The 20,712-nt window shown below is 39.2% G+C and overlaps 1 protein-coding gene across 4 annotated transcripts in view; it reads left to right on the forward strand.

The window, feature by feature from the left end:
• Positions 1–13,053: 13,053 nt before the first annotated feature.
• The window catches only part of NFE2L2 (NFE2 like bZIP transcription factor 2), a 32,495-nt gene continuing 24,836 nt past the window's right edge, over positions 13,054–20,712 (forward strand). Inside the window, exon 1 of one of the 4 annotated variants that reach the window (XM_033111983.1) lies at positions 13,054–13,658. In XM_033111983.1, coding sequence (XP_032967874.1) covers positions 13,614–13,658 — 45 coding nt within the window. In that variant the 5' untranslated portion in view covers positions 13,054–13,613. Of the gene's footprint in view, positions 13,659–13,980; positions 14,004–14,226; positions 14,820–20,712 lie in introns of those variants that run through there. The other 3 variants (XM_033111987.1, XM_033111986.1, XM_033111984.1) reach the window with 3 other exon arrangements.

Raw genomic sequence — 20,712 nt, forward strand, 5'->3', positions numbered from 1 at the left:
TTATTTAAAATTTTACTGATGGTACCAGCCATCACAATTAGACATGATAAAGACTTCAAGTATAAAAATGGAAAAGGAAGACAAATACACTATTTGCAAATGATACGATTATATGCCTTTGAACCCCAAAAATTCAACTGAAAAATTATAAACAATGAGAGAATTCAGTAAAGTAGAAAGATGCAAAATTAATAAACAGAAACCAATCAATCTCATATATACAAACAATAATCGGTTAGAAGATAGAAGAGTAACATAACTTATTCAAAGTAGCAACAAAAAAGAGAAAATACTTAGGAATAAATTTAACAAGAAATGTACAAGCCATATATGTACAAACCTTTAAAAAAAAATCAAAGGACCCTAAAAAGGTTTGAACAAGTAGAGAGACATACCAGGATAGAAAAATTAAAAATAGTTAAAATGTCACTTCTCCGTACGTTATTTACAGTTTAACACAATCTCAATAAAAAATATCAACTGTTTTTCCTTCAAACTTGACAAGATAATCCTCAAATTTATATTGGGGAAAGGGGGAGGCGAATAGACAAGAAACTTGTGAAAGTAGAGAAATATGTATGCCCTGTGTGGGAGAAGGTGGAATGGTGAACCCCACCAGATATTAAAACACATCATAAAGCTGCAATAATTAAAACAATGTGGGATAGTCCATAAATGAACATACAGATGAATGGAATAGGTGAAAATGTTCTGATATAGACCCACACAGATACAGGAATTAGTATATGATGAAGGTAACACTACAAATCACCAGAGAAAAGAGAGACTGTTCAATAAATGGTGGTGGTAGAACCAGATAACCATCGGGAGTAAAACTGGATTCATACTTCTCACTCCACAATAAGTTAAGTTACAAAGATATCATATATTTAAATGTAAAAGATCATACTAAAATTACTAGAAGAGAACTATGGGAGAATAACTTTATAACCTTGGAAGGTCTTTGTTAAGGTGACTCAAAATCTAGAAGCCATTTAATAAGGGCTTGATAAATTCAATTATGTAAAAATGAAAAAAATACTGAGTGGCAAAAAAAATTACCATAATTAAAGTGAAAAGACAAATGGCAAACTGGGAAAAAGTATTTTCAACTCATATTACAAAGTATTAAGATCACGTACAAAGCACTACTAGAAATAAATAAGACAAAAAATTGACAACACAAAATGGGCAATGGAAATTACTTAACAACCAAATGGTTCTGGTACCAATTCCAGTGTGTGGGTGAGGGAGTTTTCCCACACCAATAAGCAATTTTCAGAAACCAGCTGGGTGGCCTGCAATTCAGCTCAACTCTACATTATATACCTGATCCCACAGGTTAAGGGTTCAGTCCTACAAGACTGCCCACTCTCCACTTCAGATGCCAATCATTAGTCCAGGTTCTCACCTGTGCTTCCAGCGAGGGGCTATAGATTGGAAGTTCCAACAACCCCCTCCTTGAATTTGATTTATCTGCTAGAGTGGTTCACAGAACTCAGAGAAACATTTTACTTAACTAGATTACCAATTTATTATAAAAGGATATAAGTCAGGAATAGCCAGATGGCAGAGATGCACAGAGCAAAGAATGAGGAAAGATCTGGGAGCTTCCGTATTCTCCAAGAGCTCCACTCTCCCTCCATCTCCAACTGTCCACCAACCAAAAGTTCTCTGAACCCTGTCCTTTTGGATTTTTATGGAGGCCTAATTACATAGGAGACCTAATAATGATTAAATCATTGGCCATTGTTGATTGAACTCAATCCTCAGTCCTTCTCCCCCCACAGGAGGTTGGGGAGTGGGACTAACAGTTCCAACCCTCTGCTCACACGTTTGCCACCTCTGACAACCAGACTCCATCCTTGGATGCTTCCCAAAAGTCACCTCGTTAACACAACAAAAGACACCTTTACTGCTCTCCTCACTTAGGAAATTCCAAGGGTTTTAGGCGCTCTGTGCCAGAAAAGGGACAAAAACCAAATGTATATGTTTCTTATTGTCAACCTAAAAAAATAAGAACCTAGTTCAAGGCAAAGCGTTTATTTAGGATCGAAGAATTACAATTTGGGGTACACAGATTTAAGTAGAAATACAAATAGTTTCTCAATTACAGGGTGAAAGTAAGAGGTTTTTATGAGAAAAGGGAAAGGAATAATTACATGAAAAGAAAAAAAATGCCATTGGTGCTGATAAGTTGAGCTACTCTTAGCTATACGTGATTGGTTACTGATTCTGTCTTTAACTAGAAGTTCCATCCATAGTCATCAGTCCTTATGATCAGGATGTCTGCTTTCCTGCTGACTTGCCGAACAATAAGAGACTTTTTAAAAAATTATGTATTAGGCAAGGAAGGCACTATTTTCTGAGTCCTTGGAATCATGTTGCTGTGGCAATACCAGATTTGCTTAGACCAAAGAAATGCAGATGCAGTCAAGATTGATCCCCTTCTGCGTGCTCACTGTGAGCCAATGGGCTTACACAGCACGCTCAATCCTATGTGCGTTGAGGTATATGTATAAGGGGAATTGGAAAATAATTCTGAATTAGGTCACAATGTAAAACAGAATGGCAGAGGTCATTACCTCTAATGAACTAAGTATTATGTGGATTTGAAATTAAGACATTAACATTTCAGTAAATGAAAATGTGTGTGCAGCCGGCAAATTCTTGGCAGTAGAACCACAGAATTCAGCGAGCAAAGGCTCCTGATTTATAAACATAAAAAGTTACAAAGAACACTAAGAATTATTCCTTATTTTCTACTGCCATTATTTAAAATTATTAAAAATATTTTCTAACTGGAGTCTGACATGTTAGTGCAATAAAGCAAACCTCACATTACAAGACCCTCTCAAGATCATATTCCTTTGACTCTGAATAAATAATTCCTTGATGAGTAGAATATGAATATTATAAGTGTCTATTTTTAAAATGTATAAAATAACATATACAGCCTCCCCATTTCAACATAAATACCAAGGTCTCTAGCCAAACTAGCAGTTGATGTTTTTAATACATGTACCCTAATACAACACAACTAAACAATGTTTATACAATGTACTCTCTTTCCTATCATCTTCTTATAAAGCAGTGTGTTAATTTTGGAAAGAATCTTACAAATCAACCAGTCTACTTATGCAACCATTCATTTAACAACTATGTATTGAGTATCTCTACATATTATTATGTAAAGTGAAAAGCAATAGGATATGATGAATAACAGCCCCTGGCCCTTGAGGAGCTTAAGTCTAAGCCAACCCCTTTATTTTTTTTAAGAATCTCTAGGTCTTTCAAGTTCAGATCAGTACTTCTTTTCATTATGCCAAATATCAAGCATTTATGAAAAGAACTAAGTAGTTTATATTTATGGATTGGCAGTGGTCTAGTATTACTTCCATGCTTTTCATATTGTTTTTTTGTTTGTTTGTTTTTCTTTTTGGTTTTGGATGATCATTTCAGAGGATCTAACTGCTCTTCATCTTCACAAGTAACTTTATATGCATGATGTCAGTTAACCTCACAACAACCGTCATGTCACAGATGAGGAAACTGATGTCAGTGAGATTAATCAACTTCCCCAGGATCACACAGCCAATAAGTAAGCAAATCCACATTTGTTTGTCTCTAGTGCTTATATTCTGTCTACCATAGTGCTTGGCAGGATTTGTCAAAATGGGGGTCAGAGACGTTGTGATTCATGTTAATATTTTAAGAGTACATGATTATCATTTGACTTTCAAATCTTACGTTGCTTCACAGAGAATTTCTTGGTCAAAAGCACTCTATAGCTATAAATACAATGTATTTCTGAGGGCCTTCATGACTGTTCATGAAGACCACAAAATTATACTGGGTCATTGCTAATCTTGGTCATTACAATACTCTGCATTCAAATGATCAGTGTTATAAATGAAGTTACTGGTTTTTTCCCCATGATATTCCTTTACCTTTTTATCTACAAGCTTTCCTATAGCCTTCTTTTGTTCATTTGAACTGCTTTGCTCTACGGTTTTTGAATATCCGTATTAAGTCTGCCAAATTTTTAAAGATACTATAACATTTTATATTATTATGTTTTTTAAGAGGTACCTGATTTTTTTCTAACCATATTGGTGCAGATTTCCTAACATACACACTCCTCTACGTAAGCCTGCCAAGAAGTAAGACATTCACTCTATAGTGAATGGTTAATGCATAGCTCACTCAGAACAAAGTAAAAATTACTGCAATCATGAAGGTGATCTGTAGTAAGAGATAATTTGGGTAACGTCCCATATTTGTATCTGATACTGACTGGCAGTTAGCTTTGAAGACCTTAAAGCATGGAATCATATTATAAAATCTGAATCATGTTCCTTAGAGTGATACTCTTCAAAGTTAACCCTGAGCTACTAGCAGATACAAGTTTCTAGGCGTTATTATAATTTCTTTTCTATGAATTTACAGATTTCGATCAATAGCAGTGCTCAAGAAAGAAAAACAAATACATGGAAATCTTAATTTGAATTTCAACATGAAAATTATTGCACAGTTTAAACAACTTTACTATATCCCAGTAGCATAAAATTATGCTTTATTCTTCAAAGATTGTCATACACTTAAATAAGGTCCATGACAAAAATTATAGTATAGATCATAATCCCTACGTTATTTAATTATTCACAAAGCACTGGGGTGGTATCTTGGGACCTAGCTTGGCCCAGTGAATAGAGCAAAGGTTTTGGAATGAGTTAAACCTAAGATTTCACATGAACTCTGCCGTGGCACCTTGGCCAAGTTACTGTATCATGAAACTGTGTGACCTTGGCCAAGTTACTGTATCAGATGGAATTTTGCTTTGTCACCTGTGAAGTGGTTGTTGTGAGGATTAGTAATGACACATATCAAGTGTCTGGAAGTATAGCCTCCTACATAGTAGGTGTTCAATAAACTCAAATCTCACATGGGGCACTTCACACAATACATACAGTGATTTTTTTTATTAAATTGAATTGATTATAAGGAGATTAAATGTTGGTATTATATGACCTTCCTCCAGGAGTGGACAATTGAAATTAAAAGACATATTCCTTCCTGCTGACAATACAGTGCTTACTTCCCCAAGAGATAGAATAGGCAAACTTTAGCAAGAAATGTCTCCATAATGTTCCCTTATGGAGAAGTCTATAGTGTATAACAAAAATTTCCTCTGTATTTTAAATCTGTATTGTCATAAAATACTATGTATTCAGTGTTTATGGCCTTTAAAAAAAAATAAAACTGCAATGATCTTGTAAGAGTAGTTAACAGATGATTTTTACCAATTTACTTAAAATTATTTATGGTAACAACTAAGGGGTCTAAGGAAGAGGAATCAAGGAGGAAAAAGAAACAAGTAATTTGTTGCTTCTCAGTGCAGTAATCTGTTGCTTCTTGATGCAGTTAGGAAATACAAGTAAAGCTTAGTATTTCATAGTTTCTTTTTTTAAGAATTCAAATATCCATTAAAGTGCATATTTTATATTTTCTGAAATTTTCATGTCTTTTAAATCAATAGTTAATGATATTTTCTTGCCATACCTCCTCCTCTTTGATTATCTAATAGCAAAGTTTCTAACAATGAAGCATATTGTAGGGATGTATCACTTCTTCTCGGTCAACATATAGAAAACATTACATTACACATTAAAACTACTGTGCCACGAAAAGATAGTCAACATCTTTAGTTACCAAGGGAATGAAAATTAAATGCAATTACAAGCACAATGATATATATACACGTGTGTGTGTGTGTGTGTGTGTGTGTGTGTGTGTGTGTATTAAAATGACTATACCAAGTAGTCCTGGCAAAGTTGTGGAGGAGCTAGAACTCTTGACAGGTTGCTGCTGGGAATGTAAATGGCATAACCACTAGGAAAAGGTCTAGCAGATTCTTATAAAGTTAAACATACTTCTACCATATGACCCAGCCATTCTGCTCCTACGTATTTACCAAAGAGAAATGAAATGTATATCTGTACAAAGACTTGTACATCAATATTCAGCAGCTATATTTGTAAGAATTAAAAAATGGAAACAACCCAATGTCCATCAACATCTGAGTGGATAAACAAATTGTGGTATATCCGGAGAATGAATACTACTCAACAATAAAAAGGAATTAACTACTGATACATGGAACCAAATATATGAATCTCAATTATTCAGAGTGAAAGAAGGCAAATTTTTTTTACAAAAAGAGTACATGCTATATGATTCCATTCATAATATTGTAGAACATGTGAACTAATAGTTACAGAAAGTAGATCAGTGGTTGCCTGCAGATGGAATGGGGGTGAGGGAGGAGCAGGATTAAAATGAGGCACAAGCGAACTTTTGGGAGTGTTGGATATGTTCATTATTTTGATTATGTAGTTGGTTTCACACATATGTATCAAAACTTATCAAATTATATGCTTTAAATATGTGTCATTTATTGTATTAGGTCAGTGCAAAACTAATTGTGGTTTTTGCAATTATTTTTAGCCTTTAAACTTCAATTACTTTTCCACCAACTTAATATGTCAATTACATCTCAATACGACTGTTTTTCATAAAAATGGAGAGACAACCCTGACCCTCTGCCATTAGATTGGTTAGATCAACTGCCATCTTCTTCTGTGGCATTCACCACTTCTGACTATGAGCAATTGCGATGTTTTATTCCTGGACTGTAAAGGCTTGAGAGTAGAAACCATGTTTAACTCATCTTGGTCTTGCCCCAGCAGGGTACCCTTCATCAACTGTTGTGTTTTTTTGTTGTTTGTTTTGTTTTTTGTTTTTTAAGTGTGTTTTTCCAGGACCCATCAGCTCCAAGTCAAGTAGTTGTTTCAATCTAGTTGTGGAGGGCACAGCTCACAGGGCCCATGTGGAGATCGAACCAGCAATCTTGTTGTTAAGAGCACTGCACTCTAACCAACTGAGCGAACCAGCCGCCCCAACTGTTTTTTTTTAATTGTCTGGATAATTCGGGCAAAATATTTCTACCGAATACCCTAATTAACCTTTGCCATTTTTTAAAACATCAATGGGAGGCAGCAAATCTTCATGCTTAAGAACTTTAGAGCCAGATTGACCTGCTTAGGTACTTAATAACTGCTTGACTATAGATAAAATTATAGCTAGCCTCTCCAAACCTCAGTTTCTTCATTTCTAAAAGGGTAATAATATATTAGGTTGGTGCAAAAGTAATTGTGGTTTTTGCAATTATTTTTAACATTTTAAACCTTTTGCACCAACCTAATACTTATATCATTGGTTTTCTGAGAGGATTAAATGAAATAATCCATGTAAAGTGTATGGCCCATAGTAAAATCTCATTTTTTAAAAAGCAAGTGAATTCATACATTTACCATCACAAACTTTTGACAGTTTATGAAACCCAAAGACTGATATATTTTATTTTCCATTAGGAGAAAGGAAATGTAATGAACAGGTACCTGAATCTTACAAGGAGAGATGCTCTAAACTGGCGTTAAAGTTACCTATATCTTAGTCTTTTTAGAAGCATGACCAGAGGGCTTTAATTGTTAGAAGTGCAAGGATTACAATAGCTTATAGTCTTGTCAGTACATTTAATACCTTGTTCTTAGACCTCTTCATTAAAATAGAAAGATAAAAACCCTGCCATTAGTTAGAGAGGCTGAAATTGCAAACAGCCCATTTAGTTTCTCCCTACTCTTCACTTTGAGCTTCTTAAATGTAGAATCCTGTTCCCATATTTGTTTGTAAGTTTTCTCTCTAGTGAGAAATACTTTATCATTCTGTCCATGGGGAATTAATTAAACAGAATGTGGAAAAATGTAATCTTCAGGGAGCTTTGCTGTGAGAGTCTTAGTAAATACAGCACAGCCAAAGGACGCTACAGAGACCTGACCTAGAGTGGACTGAGGCTAGGTTTTAGAACCAGCCCGTTTCAGATAATAATTTTCTTGAGCTTTGAGCAATTCACTTAACTGTTTTGTAGCCTTCTGATTTATAATATTGGATCTAGTCACATCTCATGATTTGTGGGGAACTTTACAAAATACATGAAGTAATTATTATCCTTAATAAATCAGGTTATTGATCTCCTCCAAAAATGAGGTGCTAACATGTAAATAAAATTCACACCTGACCCTTTAGGTCTGGCCCAGTACTAGATTTTCCTTCAAAACTCAAATCAATTTGTTATATGGGAAGAACATAATACCAGGAGTCAAGAAATGTTTTACTCTTGGCTCTGCCAATAGCTAATTCTGTGATCATTGATTACCACTTCACCCCTCAGTTTCCTCAAATGTAAAAGTAGAGAGTTGGACTAGATCAGAGAGGGAAAACACCTCATATGTGCCACCACTTCTGCCATTCGGTGTCCATGGCAGACATTGTTAATCAATCACTGAAAATTTTCTACCAAATTAGGAAGCTGCTTCTGAATTCTTCTCAGCAAAACATTGTAAACAGCACTGCCAATCAACTGGAGTTGGCAGTCAAAGTAAATCTTACTTGCCATCATTGGGTCAGAAGATCCCCAAGGGTTCTTTTAATTCTAATACCACATATTAGGCTAAAATGAAAGTCCATGGTATAGTAAATGCCAGTAAACAAATATCTTGGCAAATTTTATTTCCCTTTTTTATATGCCAGCCTCAAGAATGTTAAAGGCTTTGTTTGCAAGCCTTGCCCGTGAGGATGCTCTGCTCTTCCATCATTGCATCTTGCTTTCTGTTTGCCCCAAATGAGAAGAATTTAACTGATTTCCCCCCAAATTCTAAAAATGTGTACTAGAAAAACTTGAACAATGCAGGAAAGTACAAATAAAGTGAAAATTATCTGATATTTGACACCCGTTATCAATATTTGGTAACCAGCCTCGAAGGCATAGCTCTAGGTATACCGTGTTTCCCTGAAAATAAGACCTAGCCGGACTATCAGCTCTAAAGCCTCTTTTGGAGCAAAAATTAATATAAGACCCAGTCTTATAATAATAAGACCAGGTATAATATAATATAATATAATATAATACAATATAATAATATAAAATAATATAATATAATATTGGGTATAATATTGGGTATAATATAATATAAATAATATAATACCGGGTATTATATAATATAGTTTAAGGCCAGGTCTTATATTAAATTTTGCTCCAAAAGACACATTAGAGCTAATGGTCCGGCTAGGTCTCGTTTTCGGGAAACACGGTGTTTTTTGTGTGTCTGTGCACTCTATTTTCCCCACACAGTGATGTTATGTCTCAGCCACTTTGCACATCACTCCAATGCTGTAGTTCTTAGTCTCTACTTGATGTATTCATAAAATTCCATCTTTGTCTAGGGGCCCCTATTCCACTTTGCAAATATAGCAATAGATTAAAAGGGCAAAGGATTTTTAGACCCTTACCACAACCACACTTAAAGGTCTGATCAAATTCTCCAGGTTCCACTCTAGTAGGTACAGAATAGAAAGATTTCCAAAGCTTATGGTTAAAATTCAATTTGAAAATGAAGTGGACCCAGTAGCTTGGGAGAAAAGCTTAATACCCCCCTTACACTCCTACCCCCACTTCTGTTTTGCTTATTATTATAAAAGTAATATATGTTTATTTAGGAAAATGCAGGTTTATTTATTTAGGCAAAATGAGGAAAATAAAATCATCACTAATCAGAACAACTATGTTTACCATTTTTGAGCATATATGTTCAGTATTTTTTTCCTGTGCATATATATTTAAATAGATGTCAACACATATCATTCAGAAGCACTCTTTTAAACTTCTGGGTGTTTTTCTTTACTCATTGCACTGTGGCTCCTGCAGAGCACGTTTCTCTTATGAGCAGGAAACTACAAGCTAAAACTGGCTTTGGAGATTGATAGCTCTTTGTGTCAGTAGTTTGCATAATGAGATGTGCACACCAAGGAACCAAGGTTATGGGTGTGTTTTGAAATTAATACACTAATTGTGTTGAACACTGCTATACTGGAGTTCAGTTTATCCACTATGCACGCTGCTCCTGAAGTTCAAATTCCCTCAGCAGATATTCAGAAAGTATCTTACAAAACTGGTATAAATGAGGTTATGTCAGGGCCAGAATCTCTGTATGCATTTATTCCTCCATCTACTTAATTGCTGAAATGTCTGTGTTCCTTAAGTGTATTTTGATAAGGAGAAGATCTCACCAACATCCATCTAATGGTATGATACTGACGCATGCTGTGATGAGGTGATTTACTTTGTATGTAGCAACAAGCATATATTATAGGAAAGATACCTTCCTCATTCACAGGGAAGTCAGTTTGCTTCTGAGGGTTTGCAAAGTACTAGTCCTATATGTGCTCCCAGTAATGGTTAACAAACAAAAAGCAGCCAGGAGAAATCTTGATATTCAATACACACTGTTTTGGTTATCTATTGCTGTGAAACAAGCCACAGCAAAACTTAGTGCTTGAAAACTATTATAATCTCTCACACACAGTTCTTTATGTTCCCTAGGCTTAGCCAGGCAGGCTTCTGTGGGTCTCCTTAGAGTCTTTATATGTGGTTGCAGTCAGATAGCAGCTGGGGCTGCAGTCCTCTAGGGCTTGACTAGGTGGACTGGAAGGTCCAGAATGGTTTCTTCACTCACCCATCTGATGCCTTGGTTCATATAGCCTCTCTCTCTGCTTGGAGTCTCATCCCCCAGTGCTTTTCCCCATGGCTTCTCTCCCCATGAACATAGTCAGACTTCTTATGTGATGGCTGACTTCTAAGAGTATAAAATTAAGGAGACCTGACAGTGTGTCATTTCCAGCCTCCTTCCATAAGTTAAAGCAAATCAGAGGGCCAGCCTTGATTCAGTGTCAGGAGATTACATCGGTATCAGAAGGCTGATTCCTTAGGTGCCATCTTTAAAAACCAGCTACTTGAAATGCTCCAACTGTAAGTTGAACAAATTTACAATTTCAGCTATAATTCCAATAGAATCTCGGTATTTCCTAGCTCAAACATGGATTACAATTAAGGAGAAGTGAAAAGAAGAGTGAAGAAAACTCAAGATGGGGAAGGATTTTGAAACAGTAGGTACTTTCTTGGGCCTTACAAAGTTGGCAGCTTAGATCAAGGAAAAGAAAGTGAAATAAATTGGTCATTGCATTACCATTATCCAAACTGTGGGCTCAGAAGGCTTACTTGATGATGCTTAATTTTTATGAGAACTCTAGAGCAAAGTATTGCAATATTGACACATTTCAAGCATATACGGAGGGTTGTCTTTCCAAAGACATCAAAGAATTCAGACATCAATGTACAAGGATCAGTAGAATGTGAAACCAATTGAGGGGAAAAAATAAAGCAGTAGCTAGGAGAGCCTGGCAGTAAAAAGGGCTCCCATGGCACCAGGACAGGAGAGAAAAACCAGCATCATCTTTCCAGTTCTTCTGGAGCTTCTCAACATGTTGAATCTGTGCACCCACAGCACAATATATAAGTTTGGAAGGCAAGGCCTAACATAAAGACAATCTTGTTTCAATGTCTGCAAAGACTGGGAAACTGCTTTATGTGGCGGCTATGAGACTGGGGTTCCCTTTTCTTACGCCAAATAGCTTTTCCCTAGTGTTTATTTTTCTTAAACATGTTCAGACTCTTATCATATTGTTCTACTCCCTTTGAAAATATGTACTCTGCAGGTGCCTAAAATAATATACTCCCAGCAATTTCACTTCTGTAAAAGTAAAGGTTATTTCATTGAGTCTAAACTCAATGGCAATTTGTTGCTCAAGGAGGAAATACCAAACACTTTACAAACTCCTTGAGGGCAGCAGCCATGTTATATATGCCTTTGTTATCTCCTACCTCCTCGGCTCATTGTCTACCTTCTCCAATGTAGTAGTTTCAATACGTAACTCCAATTGTTAACAATATACTTTGCCCTTCTTTGATGCAGAAATGTCATTTCATTATATCTCTGCCTGTTTCATGTCAGGTTCATTGTAAATAATTTCTCCTGTTTGTTTTCAGTGTGCAGATTATTTTGCAGGCTTTTCACATAGCAGCTAAAAAGGTTTAATTCAAGTTGAAGAAACTTGCTTCCATTACAAGCAATTAATGTAGGCTTCACTTACCCCAAGGACTATTTGAACATATAAATTTACAGATAAATCCTGGGAGTGTCAAATTATGCAACCATGAGAAAGTAAGTTCTTTGGGCGTTGATCTGCTATAGCCAAGGGGCTGTGTGTGTGGTTTTTGAATGAAATAGTAAAACCACTGCTGGCATCACTGCTGGCATCACACCTGGTTTTGCATAATTCCAAGAAGCTAAAATCTGAAAACCAGTATTGTGAAAGAGTTATGTTAATGCGTAAGAGAAAATAATTTATCAATTCTTTTTTAAATCTTGTAAGATTTCACAGTATTCCTGTTTTCAAGAACCTGAAGTTTTCTGTGGGTAGTGATTGATTTTTAAGTAATTGTTTTTCATGTAAAACGTTAATACATTGTAAATTGAAAACATTTAAAATAACAAAGATAAAAATCATTCATGAGCCTACAACTACTACTATTTGGTGGACAACTTGGAATTCTTTTTCTAGGCACATGTTTTTACAACAGTGATCCATACTATACAAACTACTTTATAACTTTGTTTTATTTTTAAATTCATCGTGAGTACCTGAAAAGAAACTTGTCAAGATTATGGCATGTCCTAGTACTGCACAGTGTTAAAGGACGCCATCTGTGCTATCGTGTGTGTGCGTTGGTGGGAAAATGAAGCTGTTGTTGCCTCCTCTCCAACCAAAAGAGACTTCTTCGTTTGCCCTTGGCGTCCTGAGCTTAGCGAGAATGCAGGCGCGTGGGAGTAAGTGGAGGGCGTTCAGGGTGACCGCGAGCACGAGCTCCCCGCGCGGTCCACACTTCCCCTGGGCAAGTCCCGGATGGGACCGAGGGCGAGAGGGCAGCTCACGGTGCTCGGGGCCGGGTCCAAGCCTTTAGCCCCCGTCCCCCGGGCTGGCGCCACTCTCGGGCGGTGGGGTGAGATAAAGCGGGGCAAGGTTCTGCAACTCCAAATCAGGGCGGCGCAGCTCCGATACCAGCGCCTTTGCCGGGGCTCTAGGAGTGTTTGTTCCAACTGTTTAAACTGTCTCAAAGCGCCCGAACCCGAGCGACCTTCGGCAAACAACTGCTAATCTCGCGGGCGGAGAGTGTTGGCTTTATGTGCGGATAGGGTACATCGAGCGCGGGGACCCGGGAGCTAAAGCAGCCCTCCTCCCGGCACCACCCCCCCCCGCAGCCGCCCACTGGGACCCCCGCTCACGGCCCTTTCCCGCCCCAGGACCGCGAGCTTCTTGCGTCAGCCGGGGCGGGGGTGGGGGATTTTCGGCACCTCCTCCCGCGGCCAGTCAGGGAAGGAAAGGCCCGGGCTCTTGCCCCGCCTTCGGGGGGCGGGAGGCGTGTCGGGGCAGGAGCCCGGCCGGCTGTTCGGGCCGTGTCGGCGAGAAGCGAGTGCCCGAGAGCCCGCCGTCGCCGCAGCCGCTGCCGCTGTCAGTGCCGCCTGGTCCGCAGCGCGTCTCGGCAGCCAGGACAGGGCCGCCGCCGTCGGGGAGCCCCAGAGCACAGTCCCTAACTCAGCATGATGGACTTGGAGCTGCCGCCGCCAGGACTGCCGTCCCAGCAGGTGCTGCCCGGCCCTCAGGGCCCCGCTGTGGTACCAGGACGGGGCCAGGGGCGCGAGGGAGCCGCGGCCCGGCACGGACAGCCACAGCCGGCTTCTCCTCCCGTCTGTGGCCGGAGCCTGGAGTGCAGCGGCCGCGCACTGGAGTCGCTGCGCTTGCGCCGGGGCGGGGTGGGGCGGGGATCGGGAGCGGGGACCCAAGGGGCGGTGAGGGGAGTAGGGGCGCAACGGGGTGGTCAGACCGACAACTTGACTGCGGCCTCAGAAGGCGACTGGCTGGGGCTTGGGATTACGCCCGCGTGCGTGCGTGGGTGAACGGGAATCTCTAGCTGCGTCCCCGGCCACCAGGTTGGGACCCAGGAGCCCCATTAGGCCCCCCGAGTTTGAGCGGCCCCAGAGGCTGCAGGGTAGGAGGGGGCGGACGCTGGCGGTCTGAGCCGGCGCGGCCCGGCCCTTCCGGGGCCGCGCGTCTCCCCCGCCTTGGAGCCGGCAAAAATGTGCCTAGTCACGGGGCCACTCTCGGGGGAGCTGAGGTCCCCTCCGGGCTGGGACCCGGAACCCCTCCTCTGCCGCCGCTGACCCCGGCCCCACAACCTGCGCGGTCTGCGGCACTGCGTGCTCATCCTGCTGGGCCGTCTAAGGGTGTTCCTTTGCAAAATAATCTGTCTGTTCGTCGGATCACTCTCTGAGGCAGTTTGGCGAGAAAGCCCTGCCCCTAGGTGGGGGACGGAGGAGGTCCCCAAGTGCCCGGAGCGCTCGAATGCCCCGACGTGCGGCGGCCGAAGTGGGCCTCGCGCAGTTGGAAAGGTTCAGGCTCTGAGAACCCGGGATCCCCTCTCAACGCGCAGGGAAGAGTGGGTGGGGCTGAGGACCGCAACCGGACTTGTCGATTCCCGCGGGATTCCTCCCCGTGGCGCGCGCCGCGTGCGTGGCCTTGGCCTCGGTGACAGTGGCTGGTTGGTTGTCACGGCGGCCCTTGGTTGGCCCTTTCCTGCTTTATAGCGTGCAAACCTTGCCGCGCCGAGGCCAAGGGACAAGTTGGAGCTGTTGATCTGTTGCGCAATTGTTATTTTTCCCCAGGGCGGCTTTGTCTTTGGATTTAGCATTTCAGAATTGCAATTCCAAAATGTGTAAGGCAGGATATTGTGTTTTGTGCTGTCAACGGTAAGTGTAGCGAGTGTACATTAGAATTGTTATTGCTTTTAGGCTGTTACTAAGTTTTTGGCTTTCATGTATTATTTCTCCTTTGGATGCTATGTATAATTTTCCTTTTCTGTTGAGAATTTGCCTCGATTTCTTAGCATGTTGCTTCTCTTGCAAGGGCAGAGAGAGGGTGAAACACCTGTGTTACATAATACTGTGCTATAAAGTTCTTTAAATTGTTGTAAAAGTGAAAATTTTCTATTCATACTTTGTAGGGACTTTTAAAGGAGTAGATATTTATATTTCCAATGTTTTGGTAATTGGGTTCTGAGGAAAAAATATTTGGTTCAAGGAAATGTATAACTTAATAAGTACAGTAAATATGTTTATGCTCATAAACCTAATGTTTTAGACTGATCCTGAAGATGTAAAATAAGGTTTTACGTCATTAGCAATGTATTAATTATGCTGCTTTTTTTTTGAAGCTGTTTACAGTCTTGAACTTTCCCCCAGTAATAATAGGGAATGTATTCCCCTGGTTTCCACCAGTATGAAGAAGTGTGCTTTTGGATTTACGAGCTGTTCAAGAGTAATCTATATAGCCATCTATATGACAAAAGGATATAAAATGCTAGTGACCTTTAGCTTTCCTAAATTCAGGAATTGTAACCTGAAGCTCTTCATTATTTTGTTTTTCCTTTTTCTTTTTTTACTATGTAATTTAACATTTCATATGCAGAAGTGCATAAGGCATATACACTGCTTTCTCATTTAAATGGGAATTTTTTCAGTTTTGTTTGGTAAGGTAACTCCTTTTCTGTCTTTGTAATCAGACATCAATAGTATACATTTGAAGACTATGGAAAAAGAAAATGGAGTAAAATTTAGAATTAATTTCATGCCTGTGATTCATATTAAATCATTGTTTGTAGTCTAGAAAGAGTTGAACAAAGAGTGGATTCTGTACTTTGGTCAGAGAAACTCCAGGTGTGATGTGGTACTAAGATCCTGGTTTTTACCTCTGTACAGAGAAGGTGTTCATGAACAGGTCAGTAAGGAGAGCCTTAGATTCTTTCTCCAACAGGTGGAAGGAACCATTAACTCTTTTCAAGGGTGTCTTGGAGAGATAAAGTACTTTGTGTATAAGAGATGAAGTTGATCTTGGACTACACAGATAAGATTATTTTTAAAAAGAAAAATGCAACAGATCTCTCATCTCCTGAATGACTATTAACCAAAGACCAACTTGACTTTTTGGATGTGAAAAATTTCTTGAGATTGTGGAAGCAACATATAGGAGGGTAAATACACAATTCACATCCGTCTTTCTGCATTAAAAAATAACTTAGGCCATTTTGGAATCTTTCTTTTTTGTTAACTTGGGTTTTTATAAACAATGCTGGGGAGGAAATCTCATCTCTCTTTAGGATGAGTTAATATTTATTTTTATTCAGGATGAATTATACTTACAGAGCTGCATGAGAAAAGGAACCCTCTGGACTATACACACTTTTTTTCCTCCTGGGAATATGCTGTCTACTGGCTGAACACATTTATTTAAAGGGGTTTTTGCATAAATAATATTTCCTCTTTAATTTTTCCTTGACTTGGGGTTAAGGTTTCAGTGTGAAGTCGGGCGCAGGAAGAATTTGGCACTAAGACAACAATAGATGAGTTCTTGGGCACTTCCTTGTGCACCAGGCAGTGTGATAATTGCTTCACATGCGTAATGTCACAGTAACCCCCTGAGAAATACTATTATCTGCAGTTTCCGGGTGAGAAAAGAGGCACAGAGAGGCCAGGAGTCCTGCTTAAGGTGACCCAACTCTTGAGTCGTAGGTGGGATTCAAACTGAGGTAATCTGACTATCACATTTCTTAATCACCACTTCCAGATTGGACCAGGACTAGTTAAACTTTGAAGAGGAGGAATGCTCACACTTAAAAAGTGGGAAAAATGAGCAAAACTGGGGAGAGGCAGGAATTAAAAAGATTAGCCTTTTCTACTTCCCAAGAAATTCAGTAACTATATGTGAGAGGGAAGGTGGACTTTCTTCAATACAGTGAGAGTCAATACACCTGTCAGTGGAATTATCATATTTCCATTGTAAGGCCTTTTAAGGAAGACACAGGCGTGGCTGGAAGGGGGGTGCTAATTTAGAGAGGTAGGATCATTTCTTAATATAATGATCGTTTTTAAAATTTCTGGGATTCCAGGAGTGTCTGAGATTATGCCTCGCATTTTTCAGGGACCGGTTTTCCTTTTCTATTTTCTTAATTAAATCTCTTAGCTAGTGCGTCTCTGTTCACCTTTGTTTGCCTTAGTTGGTGCATTCTCCTGTTCTGTTGGCTCTCTTCATTTTGAGGTAGCAATCCAAAGTAAATTCGGTGGTGAAGAGTGGGACAGATGGGATTAAACCAGCTTGAAGGAAAGTGATTGGAATGGAGAGAATTTGAGTTGAAAACAGCCAGTAGAAACCTTTGGTTCAAATGTTGGCATTTCTGAATTGAAGCAAGAGTTAAGGGCTCAAATCTAGCTAATTAAAGGCTTATCTGGAATTTTGAAAATAGTACATTTCAAATTTAAATACTTTATTTCGTAGTCCTTATCATTAAATAGATTGTTTTCAGAATTATTCTTACTCATCTGCATTAAGGATCCTGCAGGATTTTTAGGATCCAGTGAATGATTTGCTTAAAAGTTGGTATGGGTAAACCCAGGGTGTTTAAATGCCTGGCCCAATCACTTAAAAGAGTTTGGTATATGAGGACAAGTTTACTAAAAGCAGTATTTAACCTGCTTTCTTCACCTGTAACAATATGTTTATGTTTACCATAAGATAGAGAATAGAGTTTATATTTTGATAATATGATTTCTAGGAGTTATTAAAATGTCATTGCCACCTGCTTCTAAGTACGCTCTGAAAAACGTTTATGAAGGGCTCTAAGGTACAGGCCAAGGCTTCGTCAGTTCATAATGCCGTGTTCTCTGGAAATGAAAGCAAAAATACATTCAAGTGTATAATTCCCAAACGGTATTATAAAAGTACAAATGATGTTCTTACACCAACTGTTCCCTCCTCCCCCAAAAATCAAAACAAAACTGCTAAATAAAATCCCATCCTGGCTAAGGTTGGCCTTTTCTATGTGTCAGCCCATGCCACAATTAATACTTTACCATTATTATTATTATTATTATTATTAAGAATTTTAGGAACTCGGGCAGTGGGAAGCCCTTTTAACCAATCATTTTTATGGCACATACCCTATAATAACTGTACGTTACAAAGTGTCAGATGTGAAAGTCTCTTTGTGTGTGTGAGCTTATAAACTCTGCTAGTAGTAAAGACGAATCCAGGGCACAGGAAGGATTTAGAGTCCCACGTCTGTTTTTCAAAGGCCCTGTGGATAAATGACTTTTGATGGTCATTATAATCCATCACCAGCCTGTATTCTGAAGCATTAAAAATATATTTTTTTTAGTAATACTAAGTAGTCATTCCTTTCCCACAAGCTTGGAAATTGAGACTTTGTGTCTATATTATCAGCAACATACTGAAGAGATCTGAACTCTCCATGGCTTTTTTACAAATCAGAGATGGATTGGATAAGAAGAAAAATATCAGATCATTTTGACTTTGAAGCCTCCTTCTGAACTTAGAGTTTTTATTTTCTGCAGTAGGCAATTCTCTTTAATGGCCTTCAAAAAAATCTGTTGATGCTTGTCTTATCTGTGTATCTTTTTTTACCCCCTCTACAGCTAGATTGTAAGTTCCTTGAAAGCTAGGCATAGAATTTATATTTCGTTCTCTCTTTAACAGCCTTAAGAGATAATTCAAATACCATACAATCCACCCCTTTAAAGTGGACAGTTCAGTGGTTTAGTATATTCAGAATTGTACAGCCATCACCACAATCAATTTTAGAACATTTTCATTACCCTAAAAAGAAACCCTGTATCCATTAACAGTCACTGAGTATTTCTCTCTAACTCCCTTAGTCCCTGGTAACCACTCATCTATTTTCTCTCTCTATGAAGTTGTCCGTTCTGGATATTTCATGTAAATGGAATCATTACATACGTAGTGTTATGTGAATGCCTTCTTGCACTTAACATAATGTGGGTAAGGTTTGACCATGTTGTAGCATATATCAGGACTCCATTTTTATTGCTGCATACTATTCCATTGTATGACACACAACATTTTATTTATGCATTTATGCAGTTGATGGATATTTGAGTTGTTTCCACTTTATCTGTTTCTTTTTATTCCATACAGCAATGGTTTGGTTTGCTGTCTATTAGAATCTATTTTAAAATACTGATGCCCAGGCCATATCCCTCATTAAATCAAAGTCTCTGGGGGTGGGACCCAGACGTCAGTATTTTTTCAAGCTTCCGAAGGGACTCCAGTATGCAGTCAGATTGGAGAATCAGTGCCCTAGAGAACCTAGCTCAGTGCTTGGTGCCCATTGATGATATTTCTGTAGTGACTTAGAAAATCTGGTTAGGACGTCTTACTTAAATCATGAAAGGAAGTGTTTCTGTATTTGATCACTGACCTTCACAGCCTTAAGAGTAACACCTAAATCTGGGAACTGTGTTTTAAAGTGCCTGGCAAATATTTGAAATTCAATAAATATAACTTGAGCTCTTGAATACCTCATGGAGATTCGGGTGATAATTTTTTAATCGAAAGGTTTTTTTCCCAAATTAGTCAGCAGAATTTTTCCGTGTTGTGTCCGGACTGTGGCCTGTGATAAGCTGCAGTCTAGATTATTTGGGATAGCATGGAAAAGGCAGGTGCTTGGCATAGGTGTTGGAGAGCCTGGAAGCTAGGGCAGAACTCAGCCTTCCTCTAAGAAGTTCTGTGCTCTGCATTTCTGAGCCTCATTATCTTTTCCCATTAAAAAACAAGCAAACACACAGACAAAACACAACTTAAATCTGCAAGGCGTCTTTTAGCAACTCAATGTTTTGATTCCGTATCTGCCTGATTAAGTCAACTTTGTATTCTGACCAAATACCATTTGTACGTACCTGAATGGCTTGCTGGTTTACGTATTTGGAAACGGGCTAACTTCTGAATTGTTTTTGAAGAGAGACAGACAGATCGACAGACTTGAGGGTATGGTTCAGGGCCTGCTGAAGCTGGCTTAGCCCCACCTTGCAGGAAGGGTGGGAACAGGTCCAGAAGGGAGTGGGCATCCCCGTGCCAGCCACGGCCTGTCTCCAGTGTTGCCTGGCAGAGCTTGGGCAGCTCAACTCCAATATTGCCCCGACCATCGTCCCATTGGGGGATACATTTAGTCACCCCTAGGAAGCTGCCTTCTTTTCTAACTCAAATCATCAGTAGTTTGAAATACTTTTAACCCACCATCTTCCATTGCTTTAAGATTTAAAAAACAGTATCCTATTTTTTTTACTTGTGCTGAATGATTTACATAATATGTGTTTACCTCAAAACAGAAGGATTTCAGTGTTAACGTTTAGGCTATATGCAATGCATATTTGTATTTTAATGAATCATTTTCCTCATTAAATGCCCTTTTTTTTGCTGGAATGTAGCCAACATTCAGGGTGGGTTAGTACCTCCCCCACACCCCCAATGTCTCTGAGAAGCAGGGCAATATTGACTTGGTATGTAGTCAGCCTACTGATAAAAGGTGTGGAATTTTGCTTTACTCCAGACTTGACAATCTTATCTGCTCTGCTTCAGCACAAAATTATACCACCACTCATGGATGTAGAATCCAGCCTATTGCCAGCCTAAGGGAAGTAGAGTAGAGAAGGAAAAACTGTCATGCTTTGTTGCTTTCTATGAACAGAATGGGAATAGGTATGACATGATGGAACTATACTCCTTCTTCAGGTGCTTGCAGATGACTTTTTGCTGGTTTGTTTTACAGTACCA

Source organism: Rhinolophus ferrumequinum, chromosome 8 (genome assembly GCF_004115265.2).
Source record: "Rhinolophus ferrumequinum isolate MPI-CBG mRhiFer1 chromosome 8, mRhiFer1_v1.p, whole genome shotgun sequence".
NCBI classification, from domain to species: Eukaryota; Metazoa; Chordata; class Mammalia; order Chiroptera; family Rhinolophidae; genus Rhinolophus; species Rhinolophus ferrumequinum.